Source organism: Camponotus vicinus, unplaced genomic scaffold (assembly GCF_025532165.1).
Source record: "Camponotus vicinus isolate PSW18456_S1 unplaced genomic scaffold, iyCamVici1.0 SCAF_1, whole genome shotgun sequence".
Taxonomy (NCBI): Eukaryota; Metazoa; Arthropoda; class Insecta; order Hymenoptera; family Formicidae; genus Camponotus; species Camponotus vicinus.
Genome location: NW_028141945.1, coordinates 8623185 through 8641660, shown reverse-complemented (window position 1 = coordinate 8641660; position 18476 = coordinate 8623185). Strand labels below are relative to the sequence as shown.

The 18476-nt window shown below is 37.2% G+C and overlaps 1 protein-coding gene across 1 annotated transcript in view; it reads left to right on the top strand.

Annotated features, from left to right (window-relative positions):
* The window catches only part of LOC145972318 (spondin-1), a 202351-nt gene extending 184513 nt beyond the window's left edge, over positions 1 to 17838 (top strand). The window contains exons 6-7 of the mRNA XM_083100835.1: positions 10562 to 10974; positions 12963 to 17838. Coding sequence (XP_082956961.1) covers positions 10562 to 10974; positions 12963 to 13171 — 622 coding nt within the window. The 3' untranslated portion in view covers positions 13172 to 17838. The remainder of the gene's footprint in view (positions 1 to 10561; positions 10975 to 12962) is intronic.
* The last annotated feature ends 638 nt before the right edge of the window (positions 17839 to 18476 follow it).

Genomic DNA, 18476 nt, shown 5'->3' with positions numbered 1-18476 from the left:
AGTTCGTCCAGGACGTCACCGTGAGACGAAGCTCTTAAACTTGAGAACGGTAGATAGTAAATGGTTGCCTTTTCCCAGCGATATGAGAGAGGATCGCAAAAATGACGAGTATGTATTCAATGGACGCGCACATTCACGTCAAGCGTATTTCATCCCAGAGGAGCGACAATCGTCTGACAACATCCGCGTATTGGTATCGAATTTTGGAAACGGCGTCATTGACTACCCGAAAATGGTCTTCGCATCTATCTTGCTTCTTTTCCTCTTGTAAGAGAGGCAAACGTGCGCGAAAAGTCGTGGAATTGTATGACAGTGCAAAGCATTGAGTTACCTTGCTTATGAGCGACAAATATTTAAAGTAAACGTGGCATTTGTTGCTCCCTATCAGGTCTTTATCGAGAGAACAATATGACATATACTTCAAAAAATGATATAGTATCTTCTAATAATAAGTAAAAATATTCATTCGGATGTGCTTGATTCTCTGTAACTTGTAAACTATGTATTTGAATCTAAAAATATAAATGGATAAAAAAGTAATATTACAAAACAGTAGCATTTAAATATACTTCTAATATACGAAAATAACATATTTCACAAAAATCTCGAATTCCACCTTCAATCGCCATGCACTTCTCAGGTAGTTTGCGACACGTATTTGTGAGGGACTTTCTTTCCCTCCACAGTGACCGATACTGTCGCCCGCCAAAGTATTGACCTTTCCTCTCGGGTCACTCTCGCGTTTCTCTCGTCTTATGAAAGGCTCAGCACACGCTCGAGAAGAGATTCATCCAACCCCTTTCGCCGCTCTCTTTTATGACACGAACAGGAATCGTTCTCCTTTGCCTTCCACCGGCATCTCTTCATGCCCTTACGAGATTGTTCCCTTGTCCGTCCCTCTAGCATGTACCTTCTCGCTCTATTTCTCTCTTTAACTTTTATGACGGAGAGCTCGAGCTCGGGGAGAGGTTCGCACATAAAGATCGCGAGGGTTTTTTTCTTTTCTCACGATGTGTCATCCTTACTCGACCCTCGGAAAAATCATCGGACTCGCCCTGTGACATTTGACAACTCGGTATAACGTTTGCGCAATAATGGAGCAAAACCGCCGTAATATGTCCTCAGAAGAAAATTCATCCGCCGGCGACACAACTTTTCACTTTCGCCATACCACGCCAACAACATCTTCTCGAGTCTCTCTTCAGTTAACTTTAATAAAATTGTCTACTTTCTATTTCTAATACACCATGAGTACGCAAACTGTGAATTACTACTAACACCGTTCGCCCCAATTGCACGAGAATAAAAGTTTAAGGAGAATTTATGGGGATGTTTTAAGACCACTTTCCCAGTGCAGGTATAAAATGTGCTTGTATTTCCACATCCGAAGTAAAATTCTCCCTTATATCTAGGAGATCATTAAAAAGTAAATGATTACTTAATTCCATCCGATATTGACATGAGAAATTCATATAACTTAGTCATTACTCGATTAAACAATACACTTTAATAATGATCAAAATTCATATAACTTCTCAATTGCAAATTAATCATAATTAACTCTTACAATACTTTGATCTTTTCAGAATAAATGTATATAAAAAATTAAAAATTTCTCCAATAAATTTAACTACATAAAAATATCATATTTCCATTTATAATAATAGTAAATTTTTCGTAGTACGACTTCTAGAAAGTAGAGAATTGCGTGTTATAAGATATAAATCTGGTTTGGAAAATATAAAAGGCCAACAGAATAGGCTAATTGATCAGGATGTATGTATTGTACGCGACGAAAAGTAATATTCCCCCTTTCGTTTTGTTTATCGAGCGAAAAATCCTACCGAAGCTACCCCTCGAGCCGCAAATGCAATTTATCGTGAAACACAGCTAGTCGGATTGGATAGGACGCAGCCGACATTGAATACCAATAACGATATTACGCGTGTCCGTGGGTGTCGCGTCTGATTCTGCTCGATGTTTTAAATACAAATGGGGGGGTATAACCTATTACCTCGATATAATATTACGTGCTACGCACGATGACTTTTTTACACTTTTTTCATATACCTGCGAACACGCCGGAAAGTGCACTTTCAGACCCGACTTTGAAGTTACTCAAGATCGACCACCTTTCGACGACTTTCATCGGACTTTTATCGTAATGAAAAGTAAATCATAAAATATTTTCATTAACTTAAATGAAAATCAGAAAATAAATACTTATATGTATACACGATTCAAACATAGATGACATACTTAAACGTACTTCTTAAATAAAAAGTAGTAAAGTAATAAAGTAAAGTAGTAAAAAAGTTATACTGCTAATATGCTTTAAATTTCATATTGAATTTTAATTTTAGCTTATAAATCTTGTACAATTAGTAAATTTGTATAATTATAAATGAAAGAAGCAGCATCTTGATGAAAAAGCAATATATATTTTTATGGGATATAATAAATATGCGCATATAATACACAATACACGTTATACTTATCTTTTGTATTTAAGACGCAATTGAAATTGCTATAAATTCAATGTTTTCAATCGCCATATAAAATTCTATATCGTCTTCACATATTCCATATTCACATATTCCGCTATTCCGTAACAGGACGTGTACTCTGCACATTTCTATATTCGCGAATATTATTTATATTTCTTACGAACTTGAAGCATTATAAAAGCGCGGTAAAGCTTTTCGAGAATGAAAGGAGCTTTTCTAAAAATCGCGATCGAATATGTGTGCGGTTTTGATATCTAATGGATGATTGCGATACTAATTTTACGGATGATTCGTGACAATTTTTGCGATACGTGCAACCGTGTCCGGTAGTTCTCGCCGTAATATCCGACCGGAGGTTAAAAGCCGACAGAAAATATCGACATCAACGGGGAGAAAAACTTGAAAATAACGTTGTAACGTGCTGCTCTATCTCTTTTTCTTTCTCTGTTATATCGTCTCCGACATTTTATACTTGTTTTACTTCTACTGGGGCGGACATGGCTGACGGAGATTTTCATGACCTCCAATTTCGATCAAGCTGTCCGACGAAATTGGGAAAATAAAGGGGATATTTTCTCCACTGAAGAGCTGACCGTGCGCAGCGCGAAATATTACAGTTGGCGAAAAGATAGTTCTTTGTAGAAAAATCCGCGGACGATGTAAAATATATGCCATTATTTTATAACTATGCTTAATTCAATATTAAATATCGATAATTCGAAATACCAGAGAAAAAATTATATATAAAATTATATTTTCTCTCTATTAATTTTTAATATTTTTAATATTTAATATTAAATATTTTTACTACTGTAAAGGGCTCTGAAGAGATTTAAACTTCGAAAAAAAGCGAGAGATGAGAATTGCACGAAGAAACATCCTTTATATTCGATTGTATTTTCATCGGACTAAAGATTGATAGTTTCGAGTATTTGCGTGATGTATCAAGAGTTGCTGTCTCATATTTGTTATCAATATATTACAATCGTATTTACGCTCGCGTCGATTCGTACAATTCGCCAAACAAATGATTTCACTCTCACGTGTTCTACTTTCGACCACTCTATCCTATCGATAAAAATCCAATCTATGACGCATTTCTTATACTTCGATATCTCATACTGACGCAACAAAGCCGATCAGGATAAAATTCTGAATGCCATTCGAAAAGAAAGATGTAACTCTCAACAATTCCGATTATTCGACTCGCTCGAAAAATCCATCGCGAAAAATACACCCAGTGGTTTCAAAATATCCTGTATTTTCCGTGCTCTTCTATCACTGCACAATTAACGTCTCTGCGATAACTGATGCGTTAACCAGATCGGAACTGTATCAAAGACCGCAAAATATTTCGGAGAACGATTGAATCGATACGCACAATCGGCGAGCGATCATGCGAAAACCGACCAGGCGTTTGCTTTACAGGCCTCTCCTAGTATCCATCCAATATCCGGTTAACGCGCCGTCAAGATCGATAAAGCTTACGTTCGATGACACTCGAGATCGATCTGTAATCCTCCCTTCTGCGGCGGGGAGTAGCCAATCTCCTCGGAACGTTACCGCAGATTCGATTCCATTCGACGCTATCTGGCCACTCGGCAGGGAACGATCGTCGTTTTCTGGTAATTGCTATTGTGCCTTCGAGACTGCTACTGATGCTACTGCCCCACTTTAGGACGAGATCTTTCTATTTTCCTGCTCTTTGTCTTAACAGATTAAATCTTACGACCGGATCATCCCGGTCATTTCCTTGTCCGGGACCCGCGCACTAAGATAGTTTCGGAACGGAACAATGTGACTACGGTAACGATATATCTCATTACTGAACAGCCATTGAACTGATCTCTTCGAGGAGTTAGCAACCAGAGATTAATCTTAGGGAGCACAAACTTTTTTCGTGTAATTAATGAAATTGTAAATTTATCGTGAAGAAATATCTCTGCATTATTGAACTGTTTGTGAAACAAGCGTCATGAAAGAACTATATAGCGATACTTTATAATATATAAGTTATAATTTATATAAGCTATTTTATAATTTTTGTAAGTTTTATCATATATATGTGTTTGCGCGCGAAAATTGATTTTTTGGATGTGCTAAAAGTAATGTCAATACATAAATTAATAAAGGAATAAATACGTAAATTAATAAAAGGAAAGCAAATTGATAAAAGGTAAATCTCGTTCAGCAATATTTCAATTTAGCTAAAAGTTTCTGTGCCCGAAGCCAATATGTATTTTATGCTTCCCAGAATAGTGAATTATATTCTTTTCATAAAAATAATTCGCCCCATTGTTATGGTAAAAAAATTTCTATTAACCAAACAATATGTTTTTCTTTGTTTTTTTTTTCATATCATCGATGTTCTATCATGAGAAATATATTACTCCATATATATTAATAAAACTGCACAAATAAACAAATTAATAGTCTCCGGTTCCATAAATTTGTTGAAGGCACGCAAAGAGATGGAACAAAATAATAAATCAAAATCAGGACAACAATCGCACACACCGCATACGGTCTCGATTATACAATGATTTATTTTTATTCTGTGATGAGATCATTAAAATGTATAAATATTATGTAAAATGAAAAAATGAAAACATATTACACGTATTATTTACAATGTTTCTGCAAAAAAATATCTTTTATCCGCATTGTTTATCTGCATATAAATGTTGAAAATGTACGTATCGAAAGTTTTATTGCAACAAAACTATAAATATATGCATCCTTGAACTACAATCCTTGAGTTACAAATAAATTTTGGATTAAAATAATGATTTCCCATCATAAGAATTTGCCAAATTACGTTGTACAAATTTATTGAAGGCAATGTTAAACACATATGATGCTTACTGTGTCATCATCTTATATAAATAAATATCTGAATATAATTTTATGAATATACAGATAGAAATAGAACAATTGAACGTCAATGAAGTCATCTAACTATAAAAATAGAAAAAGCTTCAAGGTGAAACTTACCTGTGAAATTCATCTTGATATAACGAACTTCAACGAATCGCGAATTTCAAAGAATAATAATACGTTTTTCGCCAAGCTTTATGAATTCCTGCGAATTCAATGAAACTCGTGTGCGAAGTTCACGCTTTTTGCGTAATCATAAAGTTAATTACCGGACAGAGTGATAAAACCGCGTGCACTTCACTAGAAGCACAAACGCGACCGCGTAAATCTCTATCGCACGCTAAACGTAATAGGTACCATTCGTGACAGAAAGAGTGAGAGAGAGAGAGAGAGAGAGAACATTCGGCATATAGCACGTTCCAATGAATTTACTGCGATAGGAGGGCGAGAGTGTAACAAGAAGTAACTATAACAGACGACGTGCTTAGGTGGTATCGCACCCGATGCATTCCGCCTCCGTATTTATCGCAAGGCGAAAGAGAAAGAGAGAGAGAGAGAGAGCAGAGTCGCGAACCCGCGGCAATCGTAATGCACCCGGCGTAATTTATTTCCCGCCACCCATAATTTATTTCCACGCGCGTATTTTTCAACGGTGCGCACGCGAGGTCAAAGAAATTAAAGTTAGCTTGTCCGAGCGAGACGTCTCGTTTCCAAAAAATAGATTCTGGACATCTTAATCCATCAGTGTCAATGATGGATATGAAATATCCACAACGATATATCGCGGCAAATAACTTTGCGTATGTCTCTCTCTCTCTCCCTCTCTTTCTCGATTCTCGGTTAAATATATTATAGATATATGTGTGTGTGTGCGCGTGTATGTGTGTATAAGTGCGAGTGTGTGCGCGTGGCCCGCAATATTCTGAAAACATTTTTTCATATCTCTCACGAGCTCTGTGATAATCCGCGCGAGCCGGACTACGGAAACAGCTTGCATAATCCAAAATGTAAATGCTATTACTGTCGTACCGTTGGAGAATCTCCATAGTTCGTACTCATATTAGACAATTTCATATATCTCTGGAATCTTTCCGGAAATCCAGACTATTTTTTTTTACGTTTTAATTGTACTCTGGATTTTCTCGATTTAAAGCGAAGATATATATGCATACACATATTTTTTTTAATGACGAATAATTAATTAATAATGGGACAAATCGCGTCGCAAGATGAAAAAACCTAAAAATAAATTACTCGTTGAAAGAGACTTTTGATGAAATTCGCGCAACAAATCACAATTCTTCATACTTCATGTACAGATGAAAAAATATACCGACAAAAAGAGCAGCTTATATTAAAAATCATGCATGTTACGCGTTATCGCGATTGAGACGTGCAGACGAGAACGTATATAATGGAACGAAAATCCGAGAGACCGACAATGAAATGCATGCATTAACGCTCAAAATCCCCCTCTCCACTTCTCCTTTCTGCCGTCAGATGCAAACGCATTAGCGCGCAATTAATTCACCGGTGTCCATTGTATCGCGTTCTACCGCGTATTAAGTTCATCGCGCTTGTAAATTCCACACATGAGCGTGACATAAATTAAATTATTGCGTCGAGAATATACGCTGGATCGAGAATCCCTAGTAAGAATGTAAAACGCGACCGTGGGGCATTGCATATCGTATCGTTGTAAAATTGTTAACTACCTCTCGATTTCCGCCCGACGAAAATATATAATAAAGCAGAAGCTAATACCTTCTTTTCCGCCATCGCCATGGAATGAAACGACGCCTGTTTCTTATAGATTTAACGACCCGCAATAAGTTTCAACGCCCGGAGAATGAAACTCAATATAAAGCAAACGGCACGCGATAAGGGGAACCCTCAAACGAGACGATATTATTATTCGGTAAATGAAGATTTATTAAGGTTTTCCTTTTCATACTTTCCCTTTTCTCATATAAAATATTAGAGTAGAATGAAAGTTAAATCGATCGGAGAGAGGAAGAGAGAAAAATTTCATTTCCAAGAAAAGTGTCCTTCTGTTTTACGAAGTAAAGTAATAACGAAGACAATTTCCTGTACTTGTCTTCACACCCTCGACTATACTGATTGCCAACGATATACATATACTGTTTACCCCACTTCGTCAAACTTCCTGTGGACGTGACCATAATCGGCGGAGACGATGTCGTTACACAAGTCCGGTAGAGTGTAACGAGTCGATTAGATCTAAATATAGAGAGTTCGATTCCCTGCGATAAAATAATTCCACGAATTGCCTCACAACTCAAACAGGACGATTGATCCAATTGTTGACATTCGATTCTGAATTGCGTTTGATCGAACAGAAATTAAAAGTGCCCATAGATTAAAATACCCAACGTGCCTTTTTCGTTCGCAATTAGATGACAATAAATTTTGTAAAGAGCGAATTAAATTCACGTTTGTTCGTATTTGTGTAGATTTTTTCGGTTGACAACGACAGAGCAACAGTGGTCAGTTTAATTAAAAAATTATACCGACCTACGCCAGCTCGAGTTCTTAGCCAACCGTGAAGTTTGGAACTTCCTGGAGGAATATTTAAAGCGTAGGAAAAAGTAAACTTATGCTAAATCTGCATACATGCAAATATCGCGTAGAAAATACAGTTATGTTAAACGAGCCATGTCGGCGTATCTTTAATCGCAGAAGAAGTTATCTCGGCGAATGCAATTTAGAATTACGTTCTTCGAACGGCATGCATTCGTTGATAAATAATAAAATGTAGCTAAAATTTATGAAAAAAAGAAATTACGAAATTATTTCATCGCATTCATTCGCTCATGCGATGCAGGTCAACGAGAGGGATTCACAGATTAGAAGATAATCATGATAATTAGACAATTTCGATTTCGTAGCTGCGTTTCGAAACTGATACGCACCGATTGCATATGCATTGCCTACATATTGCAAAGTGTAATTGCTTAATTGGATCACAAATTACAATTGGGATTTGTAATTACCATGATTAAACAGAATTTTCTAATCGATTGCGTCCGGTGCAAATTTTCACCGCAAATCGCTATAATAATGAAATCGCAAATGTCACGTGCGCTCGGCAATTTCGCGCCGGGAAACACGCAACATCCAACGATCGCGAGAATAAACACTCTCGATGAAAATTTTTCATTTCGTTGAGCGAAAATACACGAAAAGCCAATTTTCCATAAAAAAGGTGTGAGCAACTACGCATAGGGTATTGTCCAAAATTTTCCCAATTTAAAGTTGAACTTCATTTTTAGTTTAAAATAAAGTTTATGATGCATAAATTACGGATAATATACGAGTTTCCAGATGGACCGAGTTACCATTTAATTTTCACTCCTGTAAAAATTTTTATTTCTACCCTTATAAATAATACTTATTTTATCATTTGACCATCATTTCCTCTGGAACTGGTAATTCGTAATCTACATGTCATAAACTTTATTTTAAGCCGAAAATGAAGCCGAATCCAACGTCGAATTGAGAACATTTTGGGCAATAGTTGTCTCTTTTCCAAAGATAGAGAAGATGGAAAGAGAGAAAATGAGAGAAGAAAGGAAAGAAAATCGGGGTGAATAAGTTTCCCCCGCATGAAACGCAAGTTTCGAGATTGCTGGACAATCCCTTGATTCTGTTCTCTTATGTGTACCACATGCCAACCGTAAATCAATTCTCGAAATTGTTTTCGCACATCCACACGCCTCCGAGTGCGCTCGCTAAATTCGATTCGTCGGAGTGCACGTACCGACGAAAACTACGACGAAAACCCCCGTAGAAACGGTCCATAATGAACGACCGATTCCATTCCGGCGCGCTCGAGCGGCGAAAATCTAGAGAAAGGTGTCGTCTAAACGAAGTGCCAGCCTCAATGCACTAGTGAACAACTAGTAAACTCAAGCCTTAATTGATATTAGAGATAGAATCTATTAATATATTACGAGAAAAGAGAGAGAATATAAAATAATACATTATATTTCTTTTATTTTTTTATCATTATTTCCTTTTGTGTCGTTATTATATGTATACATCACGTTGTGAATTATTTTTGATTACATTTTATATTTTTCAAGATTATATAATCATTATTCTGCCACTATATTATTTTAATTATACAGTTAATTATTCTTTTCCAAATAAAAATGTTAATTATAATTAAATACAATGTACATGCTTTTATAATATTTTAATTGTACGTATATATTCTCTCTCTTTCTCGAATAAATATTAATTATGACTTCACAAAGGCCGAATATCAATGCGTAGTCCAACGATACTTGAATTTATCGATAAATACATATATATATTATATATAATAAATCCGTAAGTTGTGCAACGCAGCTGTAATTATAACATTGGCCAGTTAAATTCAGTCGAAACAAATCGACTGACAGAACTCAAATGAAATTATTTTTATTATTTACAAATTCGCGAATTTTACTTTCTCCTGAAAATAATTCATTTTCAACTTTGTCTCGCACGGGCATCATATCTCGTGCTTCATACAAGTAATACGTATACGTTTGGCAAATGGCGTCCGACAAGTTCAGTGCGCCACTAATACCTGGCCAGTTCCATTTAGTAATTGCTACCTAACACGCTCGTCCAACTTATTACTGTCTAGGCGCTGTCTACACTGTGGCGTTTCGCTGCACCGCACCGACCGACTCCATGTATATTCATCGAGTATTGATTGCGAGTATATGGACAGGACATAGTAATGGAAATTCCGCCGATTCGCGTTAAAGCATTGCCCGATGCGTCGTCAAAGTGCGCGCATCGAATAACAATTACACGCGAATAATATTAACGAAACGCCATATTGACGTAAATAATCGTCGGGGGTGCAAATGGCGAAATTGGAATTGCACACGTACACGCACAGCGCGTTTTTATCTTCGCATTGCGAAAGTTTCCAAGACTTTACGAATTTCTAATTTCCGAATTCTAGAGTCTTTTAATTAAAAAGTCTCAATTTTATTTTAATGAACTAATTTATATTCGGCTCCTCTCTGTGAACATCGCGGTCCCTCGAGTCTCCTTCCCGAGGATCGATATAGGAGGTACAGAGCGGGAATACCTTGAAATTGCTAGAGTTACCCGATCTAATGACACGTGTCTTCTTGACGTTTTTCTGACTTCAGATACTGGAGCACGACAGGGAACGGTCAGCAGATCGTGACGGACGTTCCGCGCGACAACAAGGCGGCGATCATCAACAGCATCGCCTCGTCGTACGCCTCGTGGCAGCGACCGAGGTACAACGCGACCCCGATGCCGCGGACTTCGAAGATCACCGTCGACGGTGATAAAACGAGACAGTACAGCGAGACAGGAAGATCCGATTGGCCGTACTATCAGACTTACAGACGAACGGCGGAGGCGCAGAAGGCGCAGATCTACGAGGATATCCAGAGGAAGATTGCGAACGCTTCGAATGTATCGAGTATCGGTTACTCATTCGCGAGCAACGCGACCAACTTGGCGGATCAGCGCCAGCACAGACTCAGGATGAAGCATCACGGGTTGACGTCCAAGGGCAAGCGAGTTAGAACACGTGAGTATAAGAATTTCAGAATACAAATCGTGTCACTTGCGAAGTTTTATCATGTGCAGCTAATAGAAAGCTATATTTCTTAGAATAATACTATTTATTATATGATATATTTTTCATGTCCTTTTTATACCTTATATTGTGTCTTATGTGATATTATAACGACACTATATCGAGGCAACGCGATCGATAGCCACCCCTATTGATCATCGCTAATCCGACAAAGAATGATTACGGACCATAATTCAGAATGTTTTTCGATCCTTCGCTGGTATTTTTGCTTTTGCTATCTACTCGAGCCTCTAATTAACTCTTTAATAGACACGACGAAAACGGGAGGACCGAACAAAACCCTCGATGCAGTTTTTCATTGACGGTAGCTAATGCAAAAGAACCGAGCGCTCTCAATAGCCATATTTCCCGCGTAAATGATCAAAGCGCACTACCACGCTTCTCCTCTCTCTTTCTCTTTCGTCTTTCACATCCGCGTTGTAGCCTCCACCCTTTCTGTCTCGCGTTTGTCCGCCGTTCTGGTTTCTGTGTCAAGTAAATGCAGCCTTTTCCTCGCGTGCGAGCATCTAGTGTGCAAGATTTTTGTATTCTGTTTTACATAGCAGTATACAGGGTTTAGCAAAAGTGTGGAAACCCCTTAATATTTCGAAAAATACGCATTTAAAAAAAAATGTTTCATACAAAAGTTATAGAGTTTTATGTGGCGCATTACACAGCAACATTATTATGACCTCGAATAGCGTTGTCAAGGTTATGTGAAGGTCACCTCCAACTTTTTAAATGGGACACCCTATATGCTTTTGCATATTCTTGTAGCTTATCTCGAGAGCTTTTCAAAACACTATAATTAAGTTAGTTTTCATTAAGTACTTTCCGAGTTATGAGACTTGAAATCATTTCTTAATTTTACATAAACCATAAAATATCTTGTAAAATATTTATTTTTCGATTATCTTACCTTAATACTTTTATGTACAAAATAATGAGAGTAATCAATTGGTATAAAGAAAACATACAGTTGTTTTTAAGAAAAAATATGGAATTGTTAATTGCAAATTACATATTTTTTCTTAAAAACAACTATGTTTTTTCTTTACACCAATTGATTCCTCTCATTATTTTGTACATAAAAGTATTAAGGTAAGATAATCGAAAAATGAATATTTTACTAGATATTTTATGGTTTATGTAAAATTAAGAAATTATTTCAAGCCTCATAACTCGGAAAGTACTTAATGAAAACTAACTTAATTATAGTGTTTTGGAAAGCTCTCGAGATAAGCTACAAGAATATGCAAAAGCATATAGGGTATCCCATTTAAAAAGGTTTGGAGGTGACCTTCACATAACCTTGACAACGCTATTCGAGGTCATAATAATGTTGCTGTGTAATGCGCCACATAAAACCCTATAACTTTTGTATGAAACATTTTTTTTTAAAATGCGTATTTTTCGAAATATTAAGGGGTTTCCACACTTTTGCTAAACCCTGTATGTTATTTGATTTGATAACAGTATAGCTAACAAATTGCAAGATAATGACAAAAATTATAAATATTTAATTTTAAAAGATAAAGAAGAAAAGAATGAGAAAATTCATTATTATGTTTGCATAAATCTAATATTTCTTGCAATTTAATCTCAGGATTACCACTTCAGTTGTGATTGTTCGAGAAGACAATCTTAGTCGAGACTTGATGAGAAATATTACTGCATGATTCTTCGATTTTAAGCTAATTAAAATTTAAAAAAATTCTATAAATACTATTTAAATTAAAAATTGATTTTTTTCAAACCTAGTCTTCAAGAGAGACATCAGGATAAAATTTAAGAGACTTCTCTTTAAAGCTAGAACTTTCTCCATTTTCGTTGCGGTCACCTATCACAGTCATCTAGTTCAACAATTTCCCTGCACGTCGCGAGATTAGACGTGGATCCGCAGACCCGCTCGAGCGGAATAATTGCACTCGTGATTCCAGGCGCACCGAGAGATTGCAAGGTCGGCGAATGGGGTCCGTGGAGCGCGTGCAGTCGCAGCTGCGGGGTGGGCGAGACCCAGAGGACGCGGAAGGTCACGATAAAGCCGCGCCGAGGTGGCACCCCGTGTCCCCCGCTGAAGGAGACCAAGTGGTGCGGCAGCATCAACCCGTGCTCGGAGAGCAAACCCATCATCGACTACCATTGGTAGTCATTGTCGGGGGTCTCCTTTCACGAACACGTGTACCAAAGTGACTCGCTCACGGACGAGAGGTCGCGCTGGCAAGCGGACGAGGCGGGTGAGGAGCGATTTATGCGAGAAATGCGCACGCAAACGGGACGGACGTGACGTATGGGAAATTAAATTAAAACGGAGAACATGAAATAAGGTTGAACGAGTTGGAGAATATCTTTTATATCGACTTGGCGCTGGAAATGTACTACTATGGGCTATGCTTTAGAGGGCGATTTGTGTGTGATTTGACAATATATATTACAGAAAAATTTTCGTAAACGGTAACTGATATCTTAAGGAAAAAAAGGGCTATTTGAGGGATACCGGATGATTCTACGTACGTATGTTGACGCAAACGATCATGCACGATGTATTTCTGATGCGGCTCAAAGCGATCACGATCACGATATTCGCGATTATTACATAATCGGAGAAGCATGATTACTCGGCGATTTTATTTTAATCATTTATCGTCGTTTGATGTTACCCTGCGATACATATGTATCCTTGCTCGCAAACCCCCGAACATTGAAAACATAAAGATTGCCAAAGAGAAATCCGAATAGCTAACTCGTATCGCGTTTCCACGTGTATCACTAAAATGCGTTTGAAGCTCGTTTTTCACTCGTCGGAGTGTGTTTCGTTTTTTTCAAAGTAATTGAACAATCGAGCAGTGTGTTTGTCGAATTTGTTATGGTGAAGTTACAATGAAAAACGAAAAGAGAAGAAAAAAGTCATGTATCTATCTGCAACATCTCACTAATACAGGGTGAATTACCTATGTGTCTCTAGTCATATCGACACGTCTGAGATTATAAAGATACCAAAGATATATAGATGCACACGTATAGATTTCCTCGATCTATATATTAGTTTAACGAGAGAATCTCGCCTTGAAAATTAAATTAATTCGCGATTTTAACTCGCGTCGAAAACGAGCTTAACGTGGAACGTGGCGATAATACGCCTCGATCTTTGCACGCGATCGAGGGTAGAAATGAACCTCGGCATAATTGGAAAATTGACCCAACTTTCCGGAAGAAAAACGTTACGTGCAATTAAACCGATAGTTTAATCGCCGGTACAAATAATATACCGCGAATGATCGACGTGTACTACACGCTCAGGTGCAAGAATTTCTCCGGTGAAATTTAACCGTCGCGTGCCACACCATAGTCTCGCTGAAATTAAACCGACGTTTCTGGGAACCTCGTACATAGCTTAAAGCGAAGTTTTTATCGGCCCGCTATTTTCTATCGCGAAACGAAAACGGTTGCTTGCGAGAGATTTGCGATAAAATCCTCCTTAAACAAGGTACAAATAAAGTTAATAATTAACTTAAGATCTAAATGAGATCTTTTTCTTGATTAAAAAAAAAAGAATCTTTTTATATCTTCTCGTAATTGTACATTCTCTTTTTTTATTTATCTCTACGCTTGGAATTTTACATTTAGTTTAATCTTTATAGAGTATAATTTTTTATTCGCAAAAGAATTCCATTTTCGAGAGAATTCGCAAGATACGCTTGCAATTTTTTTTCGAAATGTCGTGCAATGATCGAAAAAGTTAAAATATCTCGCGAGAAGAAAAAAAAAGCGTAAGAGCGATTTTCAGCGCACTCGTATAGACAAGGTAGCTCGTACAGATTTTCAAAATCCCAGACAAAATCGCGTGAGTGTTTTTCGCAAAGCGTCTCCTCGCTCGATGGAGAACACCGTGGAATAAAGCAGGAACCGATAGAGCGGGTGTTTCGCAAAAACGATTTTTTTTCTCCATCGTCATCGAGAGTGCTGCTCCCTCCCTCCCTCTCTCTCTCTCTCTCTCTCTCTCTCTCTCTCTCTCTCTTCCCTCCCCCTCTCTCCCTCTCTTTCAATCTATTTGTTTCTCTCTCGTGACGTGGTAGGGAAATTTTTACAAAGATATCATCAGGTACGTTTTAGGTGAGTGTATTATATCTTAGGCATAAATTTAACGATAATAATTAATAACTAACGTCTAATTGTAACACTCGTTAATTATTAGATCCGTATTAATCGCGTCCGCGACGCGGAATTCGGCGTTGGTTGCGAAGAATGCGCGAAGCTTCATTTGTAACAAAAGAACTAAGAATTCGAGCCATCTCATAGAGAGGGATGGATCTAAAAGTGACTCAATGTTGAATTCCGCACGCGACGTATATATTGTCGACGCACGGCTTGTCCTTCATGTTTATCAGTGTCCGTAGCCACTATTCTCATCGGATATTCAGCGCAATATGCTCGATCGTGAAGAGATCGATATATGATTGATTAAATTAAATTTTAAAAATAATATAATTGCCATTTAATTTGCAGAAATTGCGTAGTCGCGTTTAGCGCTAAACACGTGGCGAGACTAGAGGTTTACGTAGCTAAAGTATTGTAATTATACAATTTTTTTTTTAACCGAATTATACAATCTTTTTTTATCTGAATTTTTTTTAATCATGTGTTTATTTCGAAAATGAAAAGCGCTATTGTGTCCGTTACCATGCGTCACCATAATAAAAGGAAATAACTAACTGTAAATTTTCAAAATCAATTTCGGCGTGACACAACAATAATGATTTCCCTGTTGTGTTGGTTCTAGCGAAATTTAAAATAAGCACGCTATGAAAAATAATGGTACGAGCGAAGAACATAGCGTACTGTGCAAACTCCCATGCCACACTTGCGTAATGTCTGTACTTATCTCCGTTTGTTTCATAGCGCTGAAACTGAAATGAAAGGCTAATCGTCGCAATAATAACAACGGATAAAGATGGTGAGAGGAGTCGATTACGTGTAAAAATTTTTAAATTGCCGCTTAGCATCTCATAACGCTTCGATAATTATCTTGAAAGTGCGAAAAATCTGCGCGTTACGCAACACCTTTCGACAATACTCGTGTAGAGTAAGATATATTTTTTTTACATAATCATCTTTGCTCGTTCTCCCCCCCTCTCTCTCTCTCTCTCTCTCTCTCTCTTGTGCTCAGATTTCTTTTTCAATTCTAAAGTTGTTGAAACCTTTGTGCAAATCTCTCAACGGAAGAGACAAGCAAAAAGCCCTCGCAATCAGAATAATAGTTGCATAATAAAACTGAATACAAACGAAACATGACGACTCTTGAAATTTTTCCTGAGAAAGGATCGACTTTGTCAAAGAATTTCTCTTAAAATCATTTATATAAAACGCAATTTATATAAATGTATAACTCTTGGTTTATCTTTTGAGCCAAAGATATAGAAAACGCACGAGGCGAAGATACAACCTTAATTACAGCGGTACTTATGATACTTTCTTTCTTTCTCTCTTTCTCTGTCTCTCGTTTTCTCTTTCTTTCTTATTTCGTTAAAACCCGTTCGTCCGCGATAATTAGCGGCTGATCTTTGCCGTAGAGAATCCCTTGGAAGCCGTCGCTGGCGGCGGGAGCGCGCGGTCGAAGTGAAATATCGGATCGAGTTAATCCCCGAGACGGAAATCCAACCGGCGTATTGTAAAATCTTGGAACAATACCATATAACGATAAGAGAGAGAGACAGAGAGAGAGTGCCGTTCTCTTCATTTTTTCTGATATATATATATATATATATATATATATATAAATATATATAGGAAAGAGGGTCGAGCCGTTGCCGTCTCGCAGTTTTAGATGCATTAAGGGTAAACGTTTTGTAAACTAAACGGGAACGCTTTCATGAGAAACGGGGGCTTCTGTGACACGGAAAGAGGAAAGGATCGAGTGTACTCTTGAAAAAAAACGACGCAAGTTACTGTAAAATCATTATCATTGAACAGAGGTATTTGAGTTCGGTGCAATTGAATCACAGAGTTCATTTATAACAAGATCCATGATAATTTGAAATGCAATTCTTCTCTTTGTACTCCTCAATTGAGCTCGAGATCGCAAAACTTTTCCCTTTTGGATACAATCTGAGTATCACAAATATCTTTTGTATACTTTATCATCTAATTATGATTGCTCCAATTCATTTTGACTTTGCAAATTAATTATTTAATTTGTCCGCAAAATATACGATTTGTTTTTTATTATTGAAAAAACAATGATAAATCGGACAACTTGCTTATATTTTGCGCATCTTGCATTTATTTTATTGAACATTTATTCAAATATGAAAATGTATATATTCTTCCTTTCCTCTTTCGCGCGTTTCCGGTCTACGTGACAATGACAAATCAATGACAGATTAATGGAGGAGCTAAGCGGAGTGCCATGATGATTATTCTGTACAAGTCACTGTGCATTCTAGCCCTGTAAGGATAGCAGATAGGACTAGCGATTAAGCCGAAGCATATGTAGCGATGTATAACACATAAGTTTATATTACATAATAAAATGTGTCGAGAAAATAAGCGGGCTCCCTTCTCGATCTTCGAATACATAATATTTTTCACTTGCGACGTATGAATGGTATTCGTATATAATAAAGTAGCAATTATTTCAGGAATCGTGTAATCCTCTCTCTCTTTATCTTTGTCACCCTTTTTTGTTCTTCGCAAATATCACACAAACTTCTTTTTACGATAAAACTTGTATAAAACAATTCCATTGGCTGTATTTAATATCGTGAGATAAGTCATATATTTAATAACAAAAAATAAATTAACTTTTTTGTAAAGTAACATTTATTATCGTGCACATTTTGACAACTGTCTGCCAAAGATTCTGTAATTTCAAGTAGTTCACGTTAAAGAAACCTTTTCAAATTAAATATTAAGTACATCTTTATCCGTTCGCATCTTATTGAACATTTTTTTACGACAATCTGTTGTGTGTATCTGTTGTAAGACACCATGATAATATAGCCATTGTTGTATATCAAAACCGATAGAAGAGCCCTGACGATGAAAGCCACTACTGTAAGTATGCAATTACATCGACGTAAGTATATAACCACGCCGGAAGTGAGCAATTTCGTGTCAAATTATAAAACCGAACGAGTTCTATCTCTCGTCTGCCATTTTCCACCCTCTAGATCCATCTCACCACCACCACATCGCAGCCATGATAAAACCGTCGGTGATGGTACGCAAATTCACGCTTCAAGGAAATCGATCGTTACGGAGATAGCGTTCTCCCCCGCATAACAGCCTTTTAACAGTGTTACTCTGAAATTTTACTCATCCCGCGTAAAACATTTTACATATAATATGCACGACTGGGAGTATAGAAAATTCAGGATAGAAAATACTGCAATTCGTTTAATTTTTCACACTATATCCACGAAAATTTTAATAAGCGAGCGTCTCGATTTTTTTCA